We start from the raw sequence: 15,404 nt of genomic DNA, 5'->3' as shown, positions 1-15,404 counted from the left end.
GACGGGCGGAGTGGGGGTTCGCAGCCAGGGACCCGTGGGAAGACCATAGGAACATAGGAACAGGAGTAGGCCATTCAGCCCCTCGTGCCTGCTCCACCATTTGATAAGATCATGGCTGATCTGTGATCTAACTCCATATACCTGCCTTTGGCCCATATCCCTTAATATCTTTGGTTGCCAAAAAGCTATCTATCTCAGATTTAAATTTCACAATTGAGCTAGTATCAATTGCCATTTGCGGAAGAGAGTTCCAAACTTCTACAACCCTTTGTTACTGTCACCAAAGCCATTATTTTGGCTCCCACCAAAAACATTGTTCATTTGCTACTGACTACATCCCCCTCTCTGCAGGCTAAGTGCAACCTCAAGATTTCATTCGACCAAACTGAGATTCAAACCACATATCCTATCCATCACCAAGACCAGTTCCTTTCACCTTTGCAATACTGCCCACCTCTGCCTTGCCTCACCCCATGGCCAAAGCAATCCTTATCTGTGCCTTTGCCACTTCTCGACTCAACTTCTCCAATTTGCTCCTCAACAGCCTCACGACCTCAACCCTCCATAAATTTCAACTCATCTGAAACTCCACTGGTTGCCTCCTGACCCACACTAAGTCTTACTCACCCCATCACCCTCTTCACACTAGTTCCTTCTCCTCCAAATGCATCAAATTTAAAATCTTAACCCTGGACATTTCCCCACCAGGCCTCTACCACTTCCTCCAGCCTTATGAGCCCTCCTGTGCCCTCAAATCCTGTGACTGTGGCCTCCGTAATATCCCCTTATTGGTGCAGGGCTTTCAACTACCTTGGACCTACTCTCTACTCCCACTCACCAATTACCCCCTCTCTAAACCTGTCTACACCTTTAATGGCCTTCTCAAAACCTATCTCTTCAACGAAGCTTCTAATCACCTTACCTAATTCTCCAACCAAAGACACTCCATCTAATTCTTCCTTTCTCTGTGAAGTGCCTTACGATTTTTTCATATGTTAAAAGCACAATGCAAATGCAGGTTGTTGATAAACTTAGATCAAGATCTCAGCAATTCATGCTCAGTGACCAAGCTATCTAAATGAAGCCATGCTACTTCCCTGTTCTTTCCACATATCATTTTCAAATATTCATCTAACTGCATTCTAATTTACGTCAGTCATTGCCTCAATAGTCACTAATGGTAAAACATTCCATCTTCTGACAAATAACTCTGAAAATTGTGTGGCAACTTCCTGCTTCCTTCTTGGAATCATAGAATCGTAGAATGATACACCACAAAAGGTCAAAAATGCGTAAAAATGTTTTTCCTCATGCCGTCTCTGGTTCTTTTGCCAATTACCTTAAAAGTTTTTCCTTATTTACCTTATCAAAACCCTTCATGATTTTGAACACCTCTATCAATTATTAAATCCATTAAGCCTTCTCTACTCCATGGAGAACAACCTCAGTTTCTCTAGTCTCTCCACGTAATTGAAGTTTATCATGCCTGGTACCATTCAAGTAAATCTCCTCTGCACCCTCTCCAAGGCCTTGACATCCTTGCTAAAGTGTGGGCCCAGTATTGGCCACAATACTCCAGCTGGGACCTAACCTGTGTTTTTATAAAGGTTTAGCATAACTTCCTTGCTTTCGTACTCTATGCCTTCGTACTCTATCCCTACACCGTTCACCTGACGAAGGAGGAAGCCTCCGAAAGCTTGTGGAATTTAAAATAAATTTGTTGGACTATAACTTGGTGTTGTAAAATTGTTTACAATTTATTTATAAAGCCAAAGATCCTGTCTGCCTTTTTAAGGCGGCCTTCTCAACTTGTCCTGCCACCTTCAAAAAGTTGTGTACGTTCCCCCCCTTTAAAATTGTACCATTTGGTTTATATTGTCTCTCCTCCCGAATCAAGAAGGGAGTGAGACAGAAAGCAGGTAATTATAGACCAGTTAGCCTAACATCTGTCATTGGGAAAATGTCAGAATCCATTATTAAGGAAGTAGTAGCAGGACATTTGGAGACTCATAATACAATCAAGGAGAGTCAACATGGTTTTATGAAGGGGAAATAGTGTCTGACAAATTTATTAGAGTTCTTTGAGGAAGTAACGGGCAGGGTGGATAAAGGATGCAGTATATTTGGATTTCCAAGAGGCATTCGATATGGTACCACATAAAAAGGTTACTGCACAAGATAAGAGCTCAAAGTGTTGGAGGTAATATACTGGCATGGATAGAGGATTGGCTAACTAACAGAAAACAAAGAGTCGGGATAAAAGGTCATTTTCAAAATGGCAATCTGTAACTAGTGAGGTGCCGCAGGGATCAGTGCTGGGGCCTCAACTATTTACAATCTATATCAATGACTTTCATGAAGGAACAGAGTGTATTGTGGCCAAATTTGCTGATGATACAAAGATAGGTGGGAAAGCAAGTTGCAAGGAGGACACAAAGGGCCAGATATTACCAGGGCGGCGGGTTCGCGGCCGGGGGTGGGGCGACCCACGCGCCCGGTGAAATCAGTCTGCCCCGAACGCAATCGCAGGCTAATTGGATCCACTTACCTCTTGTTCCGGGTTCCCCGCTGCTAAGCTGCGCAGAAAGGTTTGTTGGCTGGAGGAGCTCTATTTAAAGGGGCAGTCCTCCACTGACTGATGCTGCAAGAAATAGGAAAAATTACAGCATGGAGCAGCCCAGGGGGAAGGCTGCTCCCAGGTTTAATGATGCCTCACTCCAGCTATCATTGGATGGGGTGAGGAGGAGGGGGAGGACAGAGATCTTCCCCCCGGCGGGCGGGAGGAAGCAGCCTGCCTCTGCCACCAAGAAGGCCTGGCTCGAGGTGGCAGAGGAGGTCACCTGCACCACCAACATATCGCCCACCTGCATACAGTGAAGGAGGCGCTGCAATGACCTAAGTAGGTCAGCCAAAATGAGTACACTTACTCATTCCCCTACACTCCGTCTGCCACATCACCGCCCCCACCCCACATCTCCTTCTGCACTGCCAACACCACTCTGTCACATCACCCCTCACACCCACTCAAACCTCATCCTCATCTTACCTGCACTTACTCACCCCGCCAGTACTCATCCCGCCACTACCACTCAACCCAATCCTCATACAATCTCATGGCTCTATCTCATACTCATCCTCTCATGCATCTCTTTCACAGTCAGCCTCACTCAACCTGCCACTACCTGTGCTGCAGCCACAGGGCATGCATCACATATGTGCACTAGGCAGCGTAAGGCAAACATGTCATGAGCATGAAGGGGACGCACAAGGGTGTTTGAGGGTTTGTCATGGTTTTTACTTATATTTAATTTCTGACCAACTCACATTACATATTATATTGTCACCACGACTGCCACGTCTTTGCAAATCTTGTCTGGTTTGTGCAATAATGCCCTTTTCCTGAGGATCACAATGAAGACCCACAACTGATGCCACCCATTGTGTCACTGCAGAGTGGGTGTAGGTGTATTTGCAGGGCTCTTTTGTGCAGACGACTGAGAGACGTCGGCGATGTCCCCGGTGGCACGCTGAAAGGGTGCGGAGGAGAGGTTGTTGAGGGCAGTGGTGACTTTGACAGCGACTGGTAAGAAGATGGTGCTCGGGCCAGCCGGGAGCAGCTCGGCATGAAGGAGGCTGCAGATGTCCACGATTACATGTCGAGTGACTCTGAGCCTCCGTGTGCACTGCTGCTCAGAGAGGTCCAGGAAGCTGAGCCTTGGTCTGTGGACCCTGTGGCGAGGGTAGTGCCCTCTGCGACGCATCTCTCTCTGCGGTTGCCCTCCCTCCTGCTGTGCAGGTAGATGTGTCACAGCACTGTGTTGTGGAGCGCCATGTGTCAGAGGTGGATGGCGTGGCCAGCGAGGCTGGTGATGCTGTTTGCCCTCCGAGGAGGACATGACTGCAGCTACGGCGGCCCCCATCCAGAAGATGCACATCTGAGGGGGTCCGCAAGGTAGGTACATGTGTCTGGACACCGGGGTAAGTGTGCAAGTTGGTCAATTTTGTTGTTCTGAGGAGGGTGGCGGAGGCCAAACTTTGTCCAAAGTGACAGAGTGGCCTCCTGCAATGAGTGAGGGCCCCCCACCCCCGCCCCCACCTTTCAAATGGACCTTTGCAGCTGCCACAGGCTGATAGCTGCAACACGTCCATTTCAACTGGGAGTGTTTCCCCCAGTACGGGAAACAGTCCCAGTTGTTTGTAAAATCCCACCCCATCTAAAATATCTCGTTAATCAGGTCTGTAAACGACCTGAAATACCAAAATAAATAGCTTAAGTGGCACCCCGCCGGCTTTAATTGCCTGCGGGAGTCCCACATGCGGGGGCTGCGCGCACATGTCAGTGCGTTTGTGGGAAACCCGGAAGTGGGCGGGTTGGAGCCGGGCTCCCGGCCAGCCCCGGGAAGCCCCAATTTTCGGAGCCCCCTCTGCCAGGAACGCACCTGATCGCGGGTGCTAAAATCGACCCCAAAGTGCCTGCAAAGGGACATGGATAGGTTAAGCGAATGGGCAAAAATTTGGCAGATGGAATATAATGTGGGAAAATGTGAAGTCATCCACTTTGGGAGGAAAAATAAAAAAGCAAAATATTATTTGAATGGAGAAATACTATAAAATTCTGCGGTACAGAGGGATCTGGATGTCCTCGTATATGAAACACAAAAAGTCAACATACAGGTGCAGCAGGTAATCAGGAAGGCAAACGGAATATTGGCCTTTATTTCTAGGCGGATGGAGTATAAAAGCAGGGAAGTCATTCTTCAACAGGGTGCTGGTGAGACCACAGCATACAGTTCTGGTGCCCTTATTTAACAAAGGATATACTTGCATTGAAGGTAGTTCAGAGAAGGTTCACTAGATTGGACCTGGTATGAAAGGGTTGTCTTATGAGGAAGGATTGAACAGGTTGGTTCTATACTCATTGGAGTTTAGAAGAATGAGAGGAGATCTTATTGAAACATACAAGATTCTGAGGGGACTCGATAGGGATGTTACCCCTCATGGGGGAATCTAAAACTAGGGGGCATAGTCTCAGAATAAGGAATCGCCCAATTAAGACGGAAATGAGGAGGAATTTCTTCTCCCAGAGGGTCGTGAATCTTTGGAATTCTTTACCCCAAAAAGCTGTGGAGGCTGAGTCATTGAATACATTCAAGGCTGAGTTCGACAAACTTTTGATCTGCAAGGTAGTCAAAGGATATGGGGAAAAGGCAGGAAAGTGGAGTTGAGGCAAAAATCAGATCAGCCAAGATCTCATTAAATGGCAGAGCCAAATGTCCTATTCCTGCTCCTATCTCTTATGGTTCCTACGACATTCAACGGCATAACCATTGCCAAATCCCCTACCATCAACATCCTGGAGGTCACCATTGACCAGAAACTTAACTGGACCAGCCACATAAATACTGTGGCTACAAGAGCAGGTCAGAGGTTGGGTATTCTGCGGCGAATGACTCACCTCCTGACTCCCCAAAGCCTTTCCACCATCTACAAGGCACAAGTCAGGAGTGTGATGGAATACTGTCCACTTGCCTGGATGAGTGCAGCTCCAACAACACTCAAGAAGCTTGACACCATCCAGGACAAAACAGCCCGCTTGATTGGCACCCCATCCACCACCCTAAACATTCACTCCCTCCACCACCGGCGCACCGTGGCTGCAGTGTGTACCATCCACAGGATGCACTGCAGCAACTCGCAAAGGCTTCTTCAACAGCACCTCCCAAACACACGACCTCTTCCATCTAGAAGGACAAGGGCAGGGCACAAGGGAACAACAACACCTGCACGTTCCCCTCCAAGTCACTCACCATCCCGACCTGGAAATATATCGCCATTCCTTCATCGTCGCTGGGTCAAAATCCTGGAACTCCCTACCTAACTGCACTGTGGCAGAACCTTCACCACACGGACTGCAGCGGTTCAAGAAGGCGGCTCACCACCATCTTCTCAAGGGCAATTAGGGATGGGCAATAAATGCTGGCTTTGCTAGCGACGCCCACGTCCCATGAACAAATAAAAAAAAATCAATCATTTCACACTTCTCTGTTAAATTTCATCTGCCATGTGTCTTCCCATGTCCTCCTGAAGTCTGTTGCTATCCTCCTCACTGTTTACTGCATTTCAGAGTTCAGTGTCATCTGCAAACTTTGAAATTATGCCTATATACCCAAGTCCAGGTCATCACTATATCTCAAAAAGAGCAGTGGCCCCAACACAAACCCTTGGGGTCACCTTTGCACACTTCCCTCCAGTCTGAAGAACAACCGTTCTGCACTACTCTCTGCTTTTTGTTCCATAGCCAATTTTGTATCGACAAAGCCACTGCCCCATCCCATGGGCTTCAATTTTGCTAACAAGTCTACTATGTAGTGCTTTATCAAAAGTCTTTTGAAAGCCCCTATATACACATCAACCGCACTACCCTCATCAACCCTTTCCGTTACTTCAAAGAACTCAATCAAGCCAGTGAAACACCATTTGTCATTAACAAATTTGTGGTGGATTTCATATATTAACCCATATTTTTCAAAATGCCAATTAATTTTGTCCCCAATTACTGTCTCAAAGTTTCCCCACCACTGACATCAGGCTGACTGGCCTGCTGTTGCCAGGTTTATCCTTCTCCCCTTCCTCTACTGATAATTCTCGATGATGGGCCTGGGGTTAATTTTGACTTTGTGTGATAGTGTAAAACGTGTGATAACTAATCAGCAGCCTGTTTTACATCTCTCATGATTTTTATTTCCACTGATAGTGAATTGGTAGCCCATTTTACATCACCCATTTTACACCATCAAAATTATCCCCTCTATGCCTCCTTGCTCTAATTCGTCAACCAAGATGTTCCCAATTCGGCAACCAACAGAGGAAAAAGGCACAGTGCCAGTGAGAGAAAGCACTCAAATATCACACGCAGGTGGACTGGATGGATAGAAAGAGGAAAAAAGTTAAAAGCAATAGGAAGAAAGGAGACAGGAAAAATGTAAGTGATAAAGATGATACAAGAGAGACTGTACTAATGTCATTTAGCTGTCCCTGTGCCCATATGACAAGGACAACTTGGCGATGTTAACCATGTTTTTGGTTCGAGTCGACACCCCAGTTATATGGCCCGTGACAGAAAATCTCACACTTGGGATTTACCCAGTTTTAACAATACTGTCAATGGACAGCTGCAGACACCGGCCTCTGTATTCCACTGCGCAGTGCCCATTTTACAGATGTTAACTGGCCTTTTAAGCCCCCAATATGGCAGCCAGGAAGCATGCGCTCGTTTGCTGCTGGAAGTTTGCAGCCCGTTATATTAGGAAAGGGAAAAAAATAGGCATCCAGGCCCATGTCTGAAACAGGCTTTAGGACTTTTGCAGATGCAAATAAGGAACTTACTGCCTGTTTGATGCCCCCACTTCAAATTGGTTTGTCCTGAGTCTCACCAGTCAGGCAGGCATGTCCCCTGCACCCCCCACATGCCCAGAAATAGGCACGTCCGAATTTCTAGGCCACATTTCCTAAACTAGTACCATTTTCTAACAGTTTTTTCATTGACTGAGTTTTTTATCCCCCAAAAACATCTTCTAAAATCTTAAATACAAGGATTGTTCATTATACATCAATGTTGCTCAAAAAGTGGTCTGTCCACTTCCTTCTTTTGATTCACTTTTTATTCCATTGACTCTGATCTCTGCGTAATTGGGGCGAAGGATTCTCCTGAGTTATCCCTTTTTTTAGGGCAGATTTGGGGCAGTAAAAGCAGCAGAATGGGTTATTTAAGGCTACCACCTCAAATTTGCCCCAAAAACACTTGCATTCTCCTTCCAAATAACTGCCAGTCCCCTTTGAGAACCACCAGAAGTACTTACTGCCCTATGTAAATGGGGTCAAGGAAGCATGGACAGTCCCTCTGATCTGTTACCCTCCATTTCTTCCCCAAATAATTAATGATACAGTAAATGTAGCAGTACAGGCTGCAGCAGATATGATTGAGGTTAATATAGTTTGGATAAGGCTATTTTGTGTGCTCATACTGAAGGCTGCGGTCTCTTTGCCTGTGTAGTGTTCTTTAAAGTAGTTTGGGAATTGAGTAAGAATCTTTGCTGCTACTTTTATTCACTTGTGCTAAGTACTGCTTAGCACTCTGGACATGGATTTCGTAAGGGAATATCTTTATTTTTGTGTTGTGAAGAGGAGGATGAAGGCATGCAAGAAGTCAAAAAACAGAGCCTCTTGAGTGTCAGGCATCATAAAACAGCATTGTCTACACAGCTCACTGCTGCCTTAAACTTCTTGGCATCTGGATCCTTCCAAGCAACATGAGGTGATCTGTGCCACATTAGCCAGTCAGAAACTCATTGCTGCATCAAGAATGTCACTGATACTCTCTTCACAACAGCTTTTTTTTTATTCATGGGATGTGGGCGTCGCTGGCAAGGCCAGCATTCATTGCCCATCCCTAATTGCCCTTGAGAAGGTGGTGGTGAGCCGCCTTCTTGAACAGCTGCAGTCCGTGTGGTGAAGGTTCTCCCACAGTGCTGTTAGGTAGGGAGTTCCAGGATTTTGACCCAGCAACAATGAAGGAACGGCGATATATTTCCAAGTCGGGGTGGTGTGTGACATGGTGGGGAATGTGCAGGTGGCGTTCTCAAGTGCCTGCTGCCCTTGTCCTTCTAGGTGGTAGAGGTCGCGGATTTGGGAGGTGGTGTGGAAGAAGCCTTGGCGAGTTGCTGCAGTGCATCCTGTGGATGGTACACAATGCAGCCACAGTGCACCGGTGGTGAAGGGAGTGAATGTTTAGGGCAGTGGACGGGCTGCCAATCAAGCGGGCTGCTTTGTCCTGGATGGTGTTGAGCTTCTTGAGTGTTCTTGGAGCTGCACTTAACCAGGCAAGTGGAGAGTATTCCATCACACTCCTGACATGTACCTTGTGGATGGTGGAAAGGCTTTGGGGAGTCAGGAGGTGAGTCACCCACCGCAGAATACCCAGCCTCTGACCTGCTCTTATAGCCACAGTATTTATGTGGCTGGCCCAGTTAAGTTTCTGGTCAATGGTGACCCCCAAGATGTTGATGGTGGGGGATTCGGTGATAGTAATGCCGTTGAATGTCAAGGGGAGATGGTTACACTCTCTCTTGTTGGGGATGGTCACTGCCTGGCACTTGTCTGGCGCAAATGTTACTTACCACTTATCAGCCCAAGCCTGGATGTTGTCCAGGTCTTGGTGCACGCGGGCTCGGACTGCTTCATTATCTAATGGGTTGCGAATGGAACTGAACACTTCAAACATCAGCGAACATCCCCATTTCTGACCTTATGATGGAGGGAAGATCATTGCTGAAGCAGCTGAAGATGGTTGGGCCTAGGACACTGCCCTGAGGAACTCCTGCAGCAATGTCTGAGCAATGTGCTGAACTGCACAATTCATTTCCTCCCGACTGGAACCAGAGAAGCAAAGAGAGAGCTATCCAGTCATATAGGCTGGCTGGCTTCCCAGGTTGCAATTGATGGAAGTCATGTGCCACTCAAAGCCCCGTATGAACCCCATCCCCTCGATTTTATGAGCAGAAATAGCTTCCATTCCATTAATGTGAAACTAGTGTGTGATGCTAACTACCTGATCCTATACGTGAAAGACAGATACCCAGGGAGCTGCCATGACATGTGACAATCCACCATTCTAGCCCTGATGGGTGGATGGGAGTCAAGGTGTGCAGAAGTTGTATGATGACAATATAGAACAAGCTTGCTGGATCAGTTGGTCTTTTTCTATCCTTCATTTTCATATGTTTCTATGATGTCAAGACCATGTATCAGGATGGTTAATCGGCGACCTCAGCTAGTCTACCCACTCATGGCTGATGATTCCATTGAGGCTTCCTCAAACAGATAGGGAGAAGAAATATAAGGCCCATGCAACCAAAAGTGTCACAGAGCTAACTAAAGGCATTCTGTGGTCTTGTTTTAGGTGCCTGGATAAATCTGATACAGCACAGAAGTACAGCCCGGCCAGGGCCTCCAGATTCATTGTAGTATATTGTGCGCTTCATAATATTGCAAAGAAAAAAAGCTTGCTGCTTCCAAAACGTGAATGTAATGATGAGAGGGAGGACGCACCTGCCACCCCACAGCACGAGAAGGCTGCACAGGACGAAAAAGAAGTGGAACTGGAGAGCCGACAGCCAGCTGCCAGAGCAAGGCCAGCATAACTGATAGTCCAGTGCTTTGAAAAAATAAAGGTTGACTCACCAAAATAAAGTCACTTCACACCTGCTTGTCGTCCCGCAACACCCTCACAAAATCACTTACTTTCCAAAACTTCTGCCAACATCCTTCCTAAGACAGCAATCTGTATTTCCCTTGTCATCAGCCAACTCCCAAAAGTTGAAACCATACATAGAAATGAACTCACAATTCTATGTGCTCAAGTTCCCCCTGCAGCCTTAAACGCATGAGATGACTATCGTCTCAGGGTAGTTGCTATCCAAGAGGCGACCAGCTTCCGGCAGCTTTTCTCTTGGAATGGCAAGGGATGCCGGCCTCGTGTCTGGAGTTCCCTTATGTGAAGGTATTAGAGGGGGCCTTAAGGAAGCAGGCTAACTGCCACTGTCCAGAGAGACAGCAACATCTGCGCCCACACCTTGTAGCCCACTGATGCGGGGCAGAAGACTCAGGAGGTCCTACTGGTCAGTATCATCACAGGTCAAATAGTCCCAATCAGCTCTTCCAAGCCCTGCGACATTGTCCTGTTAAAGGCACCTATAGAAGCAGTGGTGGCTGCCACTCCAGGAGCCAACAATATTTTCAGAATCTCTTCCTGGAGTCTTGATGCTGCAGCAATCTTCTGTGCTGTCAGTTTCCAGTGTTCTGCAGGTCATGAAATACTTTCTGCAATAAATTGCAGATGCAGGTAGTGGATTCCTCCCACTGATCCATCTTCTTAACCATATGCATGGAAACCATCTGCACTGCCTCCACATGAGATATAAGCTCCCTTATCATTAATCTTTTGAAGACTGGGCCCTTGGAACTTGAGTCCCCCAGCTCCTCAGCCAAGTGCAGTCATCATTCTCTCCAGTGCGCAGGGCTTCATCCAGCATCAACCTTCTGACTCACTAAGTAATCCCTTGTGAGTGTCTCTGTGCTGGTGCTTTCACGGGTAAGATGCCATGATGTGGTTGGTGATTAAGTGACTGGAATTGCTGATCTGAGAGTGTTGGTGGCTGTTTCACAGAAAGTGTGGTCAGAGTGGCTAGCCTCTTTCTGCAAGGCACCCCTGTGAAGTGAAAGTCAAAGAAGCTTGTTTAGCTGCACTGACAGAACTTGTTGCTGAGTGTGAGGGCATAGCAATTCTTTTAGAAGGCACATGAAGCTGAGAGGAATATTAATGAGCTTTGCCCTGCCTTCTTCAACCTTCAGCTGCCAGTTCACCTCCAACCTCACCCTCTCCACAGGCTCTCTTGTCTGTCTGCCCAGAGGTTAGACAAATTCCTTTTCCTGTAGACTTCAGATCTTCCATTGTGGTGGTCCTCTCTGGCACTGGTTGTAAGCCAGTTTTTCCAATGGAGGGAGAGAAGACCATCTATTTTCCTCCCTCCCTTGTTAAACCAACGAATGCAGTTCTTGATCTCCAAACGGCCCTGCATGGCCAATGAAGGTTCTGGGTGGAAATAGCGACCATTTCGTGGTGGTTTCACATTGACAGCCATTAGGACCACCCCATCACAAACCCGCTAACCAGAGGAGAATCCAGGCTGTTCTCTTGTTCTCTTCCACTCTCTCCGAGTAGCACAGGCCACTCCCAGTGCCCCTTCCTCACTCCTTTCCCATAGCCCAAGATTCTGACTTCTTTCTTTATTCAACAAACTCCCCTATGGCTCTATTGGTAAAACGTGACTCCAAACCCAGGAGTGGATTCCACTGCAAATAGAGTGGCCCCAATCCTGGATTTGCATTGTCAATGGTGACTTCATACCCGGGATTAGGATTACACTCACAACAGAGTGGCCTCAAACCCGGGATCGGGACCGAGGATTGTGTTGTCCCGGAGCCGGCGGGGCCGTGCTCTGATGTACAGGTGTGAAGAGCTCAGTAAAACCGCTCGGGCCAGGGTCGGATTTCTTTATGCTCAATATTTTTTATATTAAATTGAGATAAATTTACCTGACGGTAGACACCGTGACAACGGAATCCTGTGGAAAGCAAACTCTTTAAAAGCGCCATTTCCCCTAAGTTAAATTGCTGGAGCTCGGGGCTACTTCCTGAATCGAAACTGAATGTGACCGGATTTCCTCCAATATCAGAGCCGGGTTAGTCCCTGTATCTCGCGGCAGTGCAAAGTACTGAGGCGGGCGGCTCCCATTCCTTCCCCAAACTCCAGGCTAAAGATCAATAAAAACTTTCCAGTTACCAACTTTGATTGCACTTTCACACACCTTGTTTCGTCAACTATCAGTTTACAGAACAATCCTCGCTCCTTCAGAAACCCTTTTGTTTCAATAGCAATACCTGTACAGAACTATTGTAAACAATTTTACAACACCAAGTTATAGTCCAGCAATTTTATTTTAAATTCACAAGCTTTCGGAGGCTTCCTCCTTCGTCAGGTGAACGATGTACAGAACTAGGTCTGAGAGCACATGGTACTTTAAATAGAATGAAGGGAAATCCAGAAGAAATCTAAAAAAACGAATTCAGCGTTTGCCCCATAATGCCAGGTAATCTGGCACAAATGAAATGAAGTCAATTTTTCCTATTTTTGGTGACTTTTGAATTTTTATAATTTCCTAATCCATGGCTTGGTGCTAGCCTTGCCTCAATGGTAGTACTCTGGCCTCTGAATCAGGAGGTCATGGGTTCAAGTCCCACTCCAGATATTGCAGATCATAATCTAGGTTGAAACTTCAGTGTAGTACTGAGGGAGTGCTGTACTGTCAGAGGTGATGTCTTTTGGATGATGCATTAAACCAATGCCCTTTCAGTATGGCCTAAAATATCCCATGACACTGTTCTTCGAGGAGGAGGGGAATCTATCTGTGTTTCTTTGTTTGTTTCATTCTTTCGAGCGAAATCACTCTAATTTGCTGCAGGTAATGAGATTACATGAAATTGTAGGGTAGCATTTTCGTAGAGGCCTGGACAAATAATCTGGAGACTATGAGTTCAAATCCTGCTATGGCAGCTAGGGAATTTAAATTCAGTTAATTAATTAAAAATCCGGACTAAAAAGCTAGTATGATTAATGGTAACCATGAAACTACTGGATTGTTATAAAAACCTGTCTGGTTCATTAATGTCCTTTAGGAAAGAAAACCTGCTGTCCTTACCTGGTCTGGCCTATATGTGACTCTCAACCCACATCAATGATGCCAGCTTGGTATCGGTATTAGTACATGTGCAGAAAGCCAATGCCGGCATCATTTATGATGTGGAGATGCCGGTGATGGACTGGGGTTGACAATTGTAAACAATTTTACAACACCAAGTTATAGTCCAGCAATTTTATTTTAAATTCACAAGCTTTCGGAGGCTTCCTCCTTCCTCAGGTGAACGTTGTTGGAAATGAAATCCTCGAAATGAAATCGCATTTATAAATCACAGAACAATGCTTGATGATTACAGACAGTTTTTTCAACTGCCCGTTGCCAAGGCAATCAGTGTGCAGACAGACAGGTGTTACCTACAAGGTCTCCGAATATACAAATCACCAAAAAAAACAACAAACAAAAAAAAACAGAGATAGAGAGGTAGAAACATAGAAAAGACAGCAACTGACCCGTTATATTAAAAACAGATAACATTTGTTCGCTGGTGGGGTAACGTGTAGCGTGACATGAACCCAAGATCCCGGTTGAGGCCGTCCTCATGGGTGCGGAACTTGGCTATCAATTTCTGCTCGACGATTTTGCGTTGTCGTGTGTCTCGAAGGCCGCCTTGGAGTACGCTTACCCGAAGATCGGTGGCTGAATGTCCTTGACTGCTGAAGTGTTCCCCGACTGGGAGGGAACCCTCCTGTTTGGTGAGTGTTGCGCGGTGTCCGTTCATCCGTTGTCGCAGCGTCTGCATGGTCTCGCCAATGTACCATGCTCTGGGGCATCCTTTCCTGCAACGTATGAGGTAGACAACGTTGGCCGAGTCACAGGAGTATGAACCATGCACCTGGTGGGTGGTGTCCTCTCGTGTGATGGTGGTATCTGTGTCGATGATCTGGCATGTCTTGCAGAGGTTATCGTGGCAGGGTTGTGTGGTGTCGTGGACGCTGTTCTCTTGAAAGCTGGGTAATTTGCTGCGAACGATGGTCTGTTTGAGGTTGGGTGGCTGTTTAAAGGCGAGTAGTGGAGGTGTGGGGATGGCCATAGCGAGGTGTTTGTCATCATTGATGACATGTTGAAGGCTGCGGAGAACATGGCGTAGTTTCTCCGCTCCGGGGAAGTACTGGACGACAAAGGGTACTCTGTTGGTTGCGTCCCACCATCAAGCTCACCATGGACTACTCCTCAGAATCAGTTTCTTTCTTGGACACACGAATCTCCATCAAAGACGGGCACCTCAGCACCTCACTCTACCGCAAGCCCACGGACAACCTCACGATGCTCCACTTTTCCAGCTTCCACCCTAACCACGTCAAAGAGGCCATCCCCTATGGACAGGCCCTGCGAATACACAGGGTCTGCTCAGACGAGGAGGAACGCGATGGACACCTACAGATGCTGAAAGACGCCCTAGTAAGAACGGGATATGACGCTCGACTCATCGATCGACAGTTCCGACGGGCCACAGCGAAAAATCGCATAGACCTCCTCAGAAGACAAACACGGGACGCAACCAACAGAGTACCCTTCGTCGTCCAGTACTTCCCCGGAGCGGAGAAACTACGCCATGTTCTCCGCAGCCTTCAACATGTCATCAATGACGACGAATACCTCGCTATTGCTATCCCCACACCTCCACTACTCGCCTTTAAACAGCCACCCAACCTCAAACAGACCATCGTTCGCAGCAAATTACCTAGCTTTCAAGAGAACAGCGTCCACGACACCACACAACCCTGCCACGATAACCTCTGCAAGACATGCCAGATCATCGACACAGATACCACCATCACACGAGAGGACACCACCCACCAGGTGCATGGTTCATACTCCTGTGACTCGGCCAACGTTGTCTACCTCATACGTTGCAGGAAAGGATGCCCCAGAGCATGGTACATTGGCGAGACCATGCAGACGCTGCGACAACGGATGAACGGACAACAATCACCAAACAGGAGGGTTCCCTCCCAGTCGGGGAACACTTCAGCAGTCATGGACATTCATCCACCGACCTTTGGGTCAGCGTTCTCCAAGGCGGCCTTCGAGACACACGACAACGCAAAATCGTTGAGCAGAAATTGATAGCCAAGTTCCGCACCCACG

General features: G+C 47.1%; 1 protein-coding gene across 1 annotated transcript in view; it reads right to left on the bottom strand.

Moving 5' to 3' along the window:
• Nucleotides 1-12,269, bottom strand: part of LOC137332950 (phytanoyl-CoA dioxygenase domain-containing protein 1-like) — a 28,959-nt gene extending 16,690 nt beyond the window's left edge. Inside the window, exon 1 of the mRNA XM_067996997.1 lies at nt 12,154-12,269. Within this exon, the coding sequence (XP_067853098.1) occupies nt 12,154-12,213 (60 nt within the window). The 5' untranslated portion in view covers nt 12,214-12,269. The remainder of the gene's footprint in view (nt 1-12,153) is intronic.
• Nucleotides 12,270-15,404: the final 3,135 nt, after the last annotated feature.

The sequence above is a fragment of the Heptranchias perlo genome, chromosome 15, assembly GCF_035084215.1.
Source record: "Heptranchias perlo isolate sHepPer1 chromosome 15, sHepPer1.hap1, whole genome shotgun sequence".
NCBI lineage: Eukaryota > Metazoa > Chordata > Chondrichthyes > Hexanchiformes > Hexanchidae > Heptranchias > Heptranchias perlo.
This window is presented reverse-complemented; position numbering and strand designations above follow the sequence as displayed.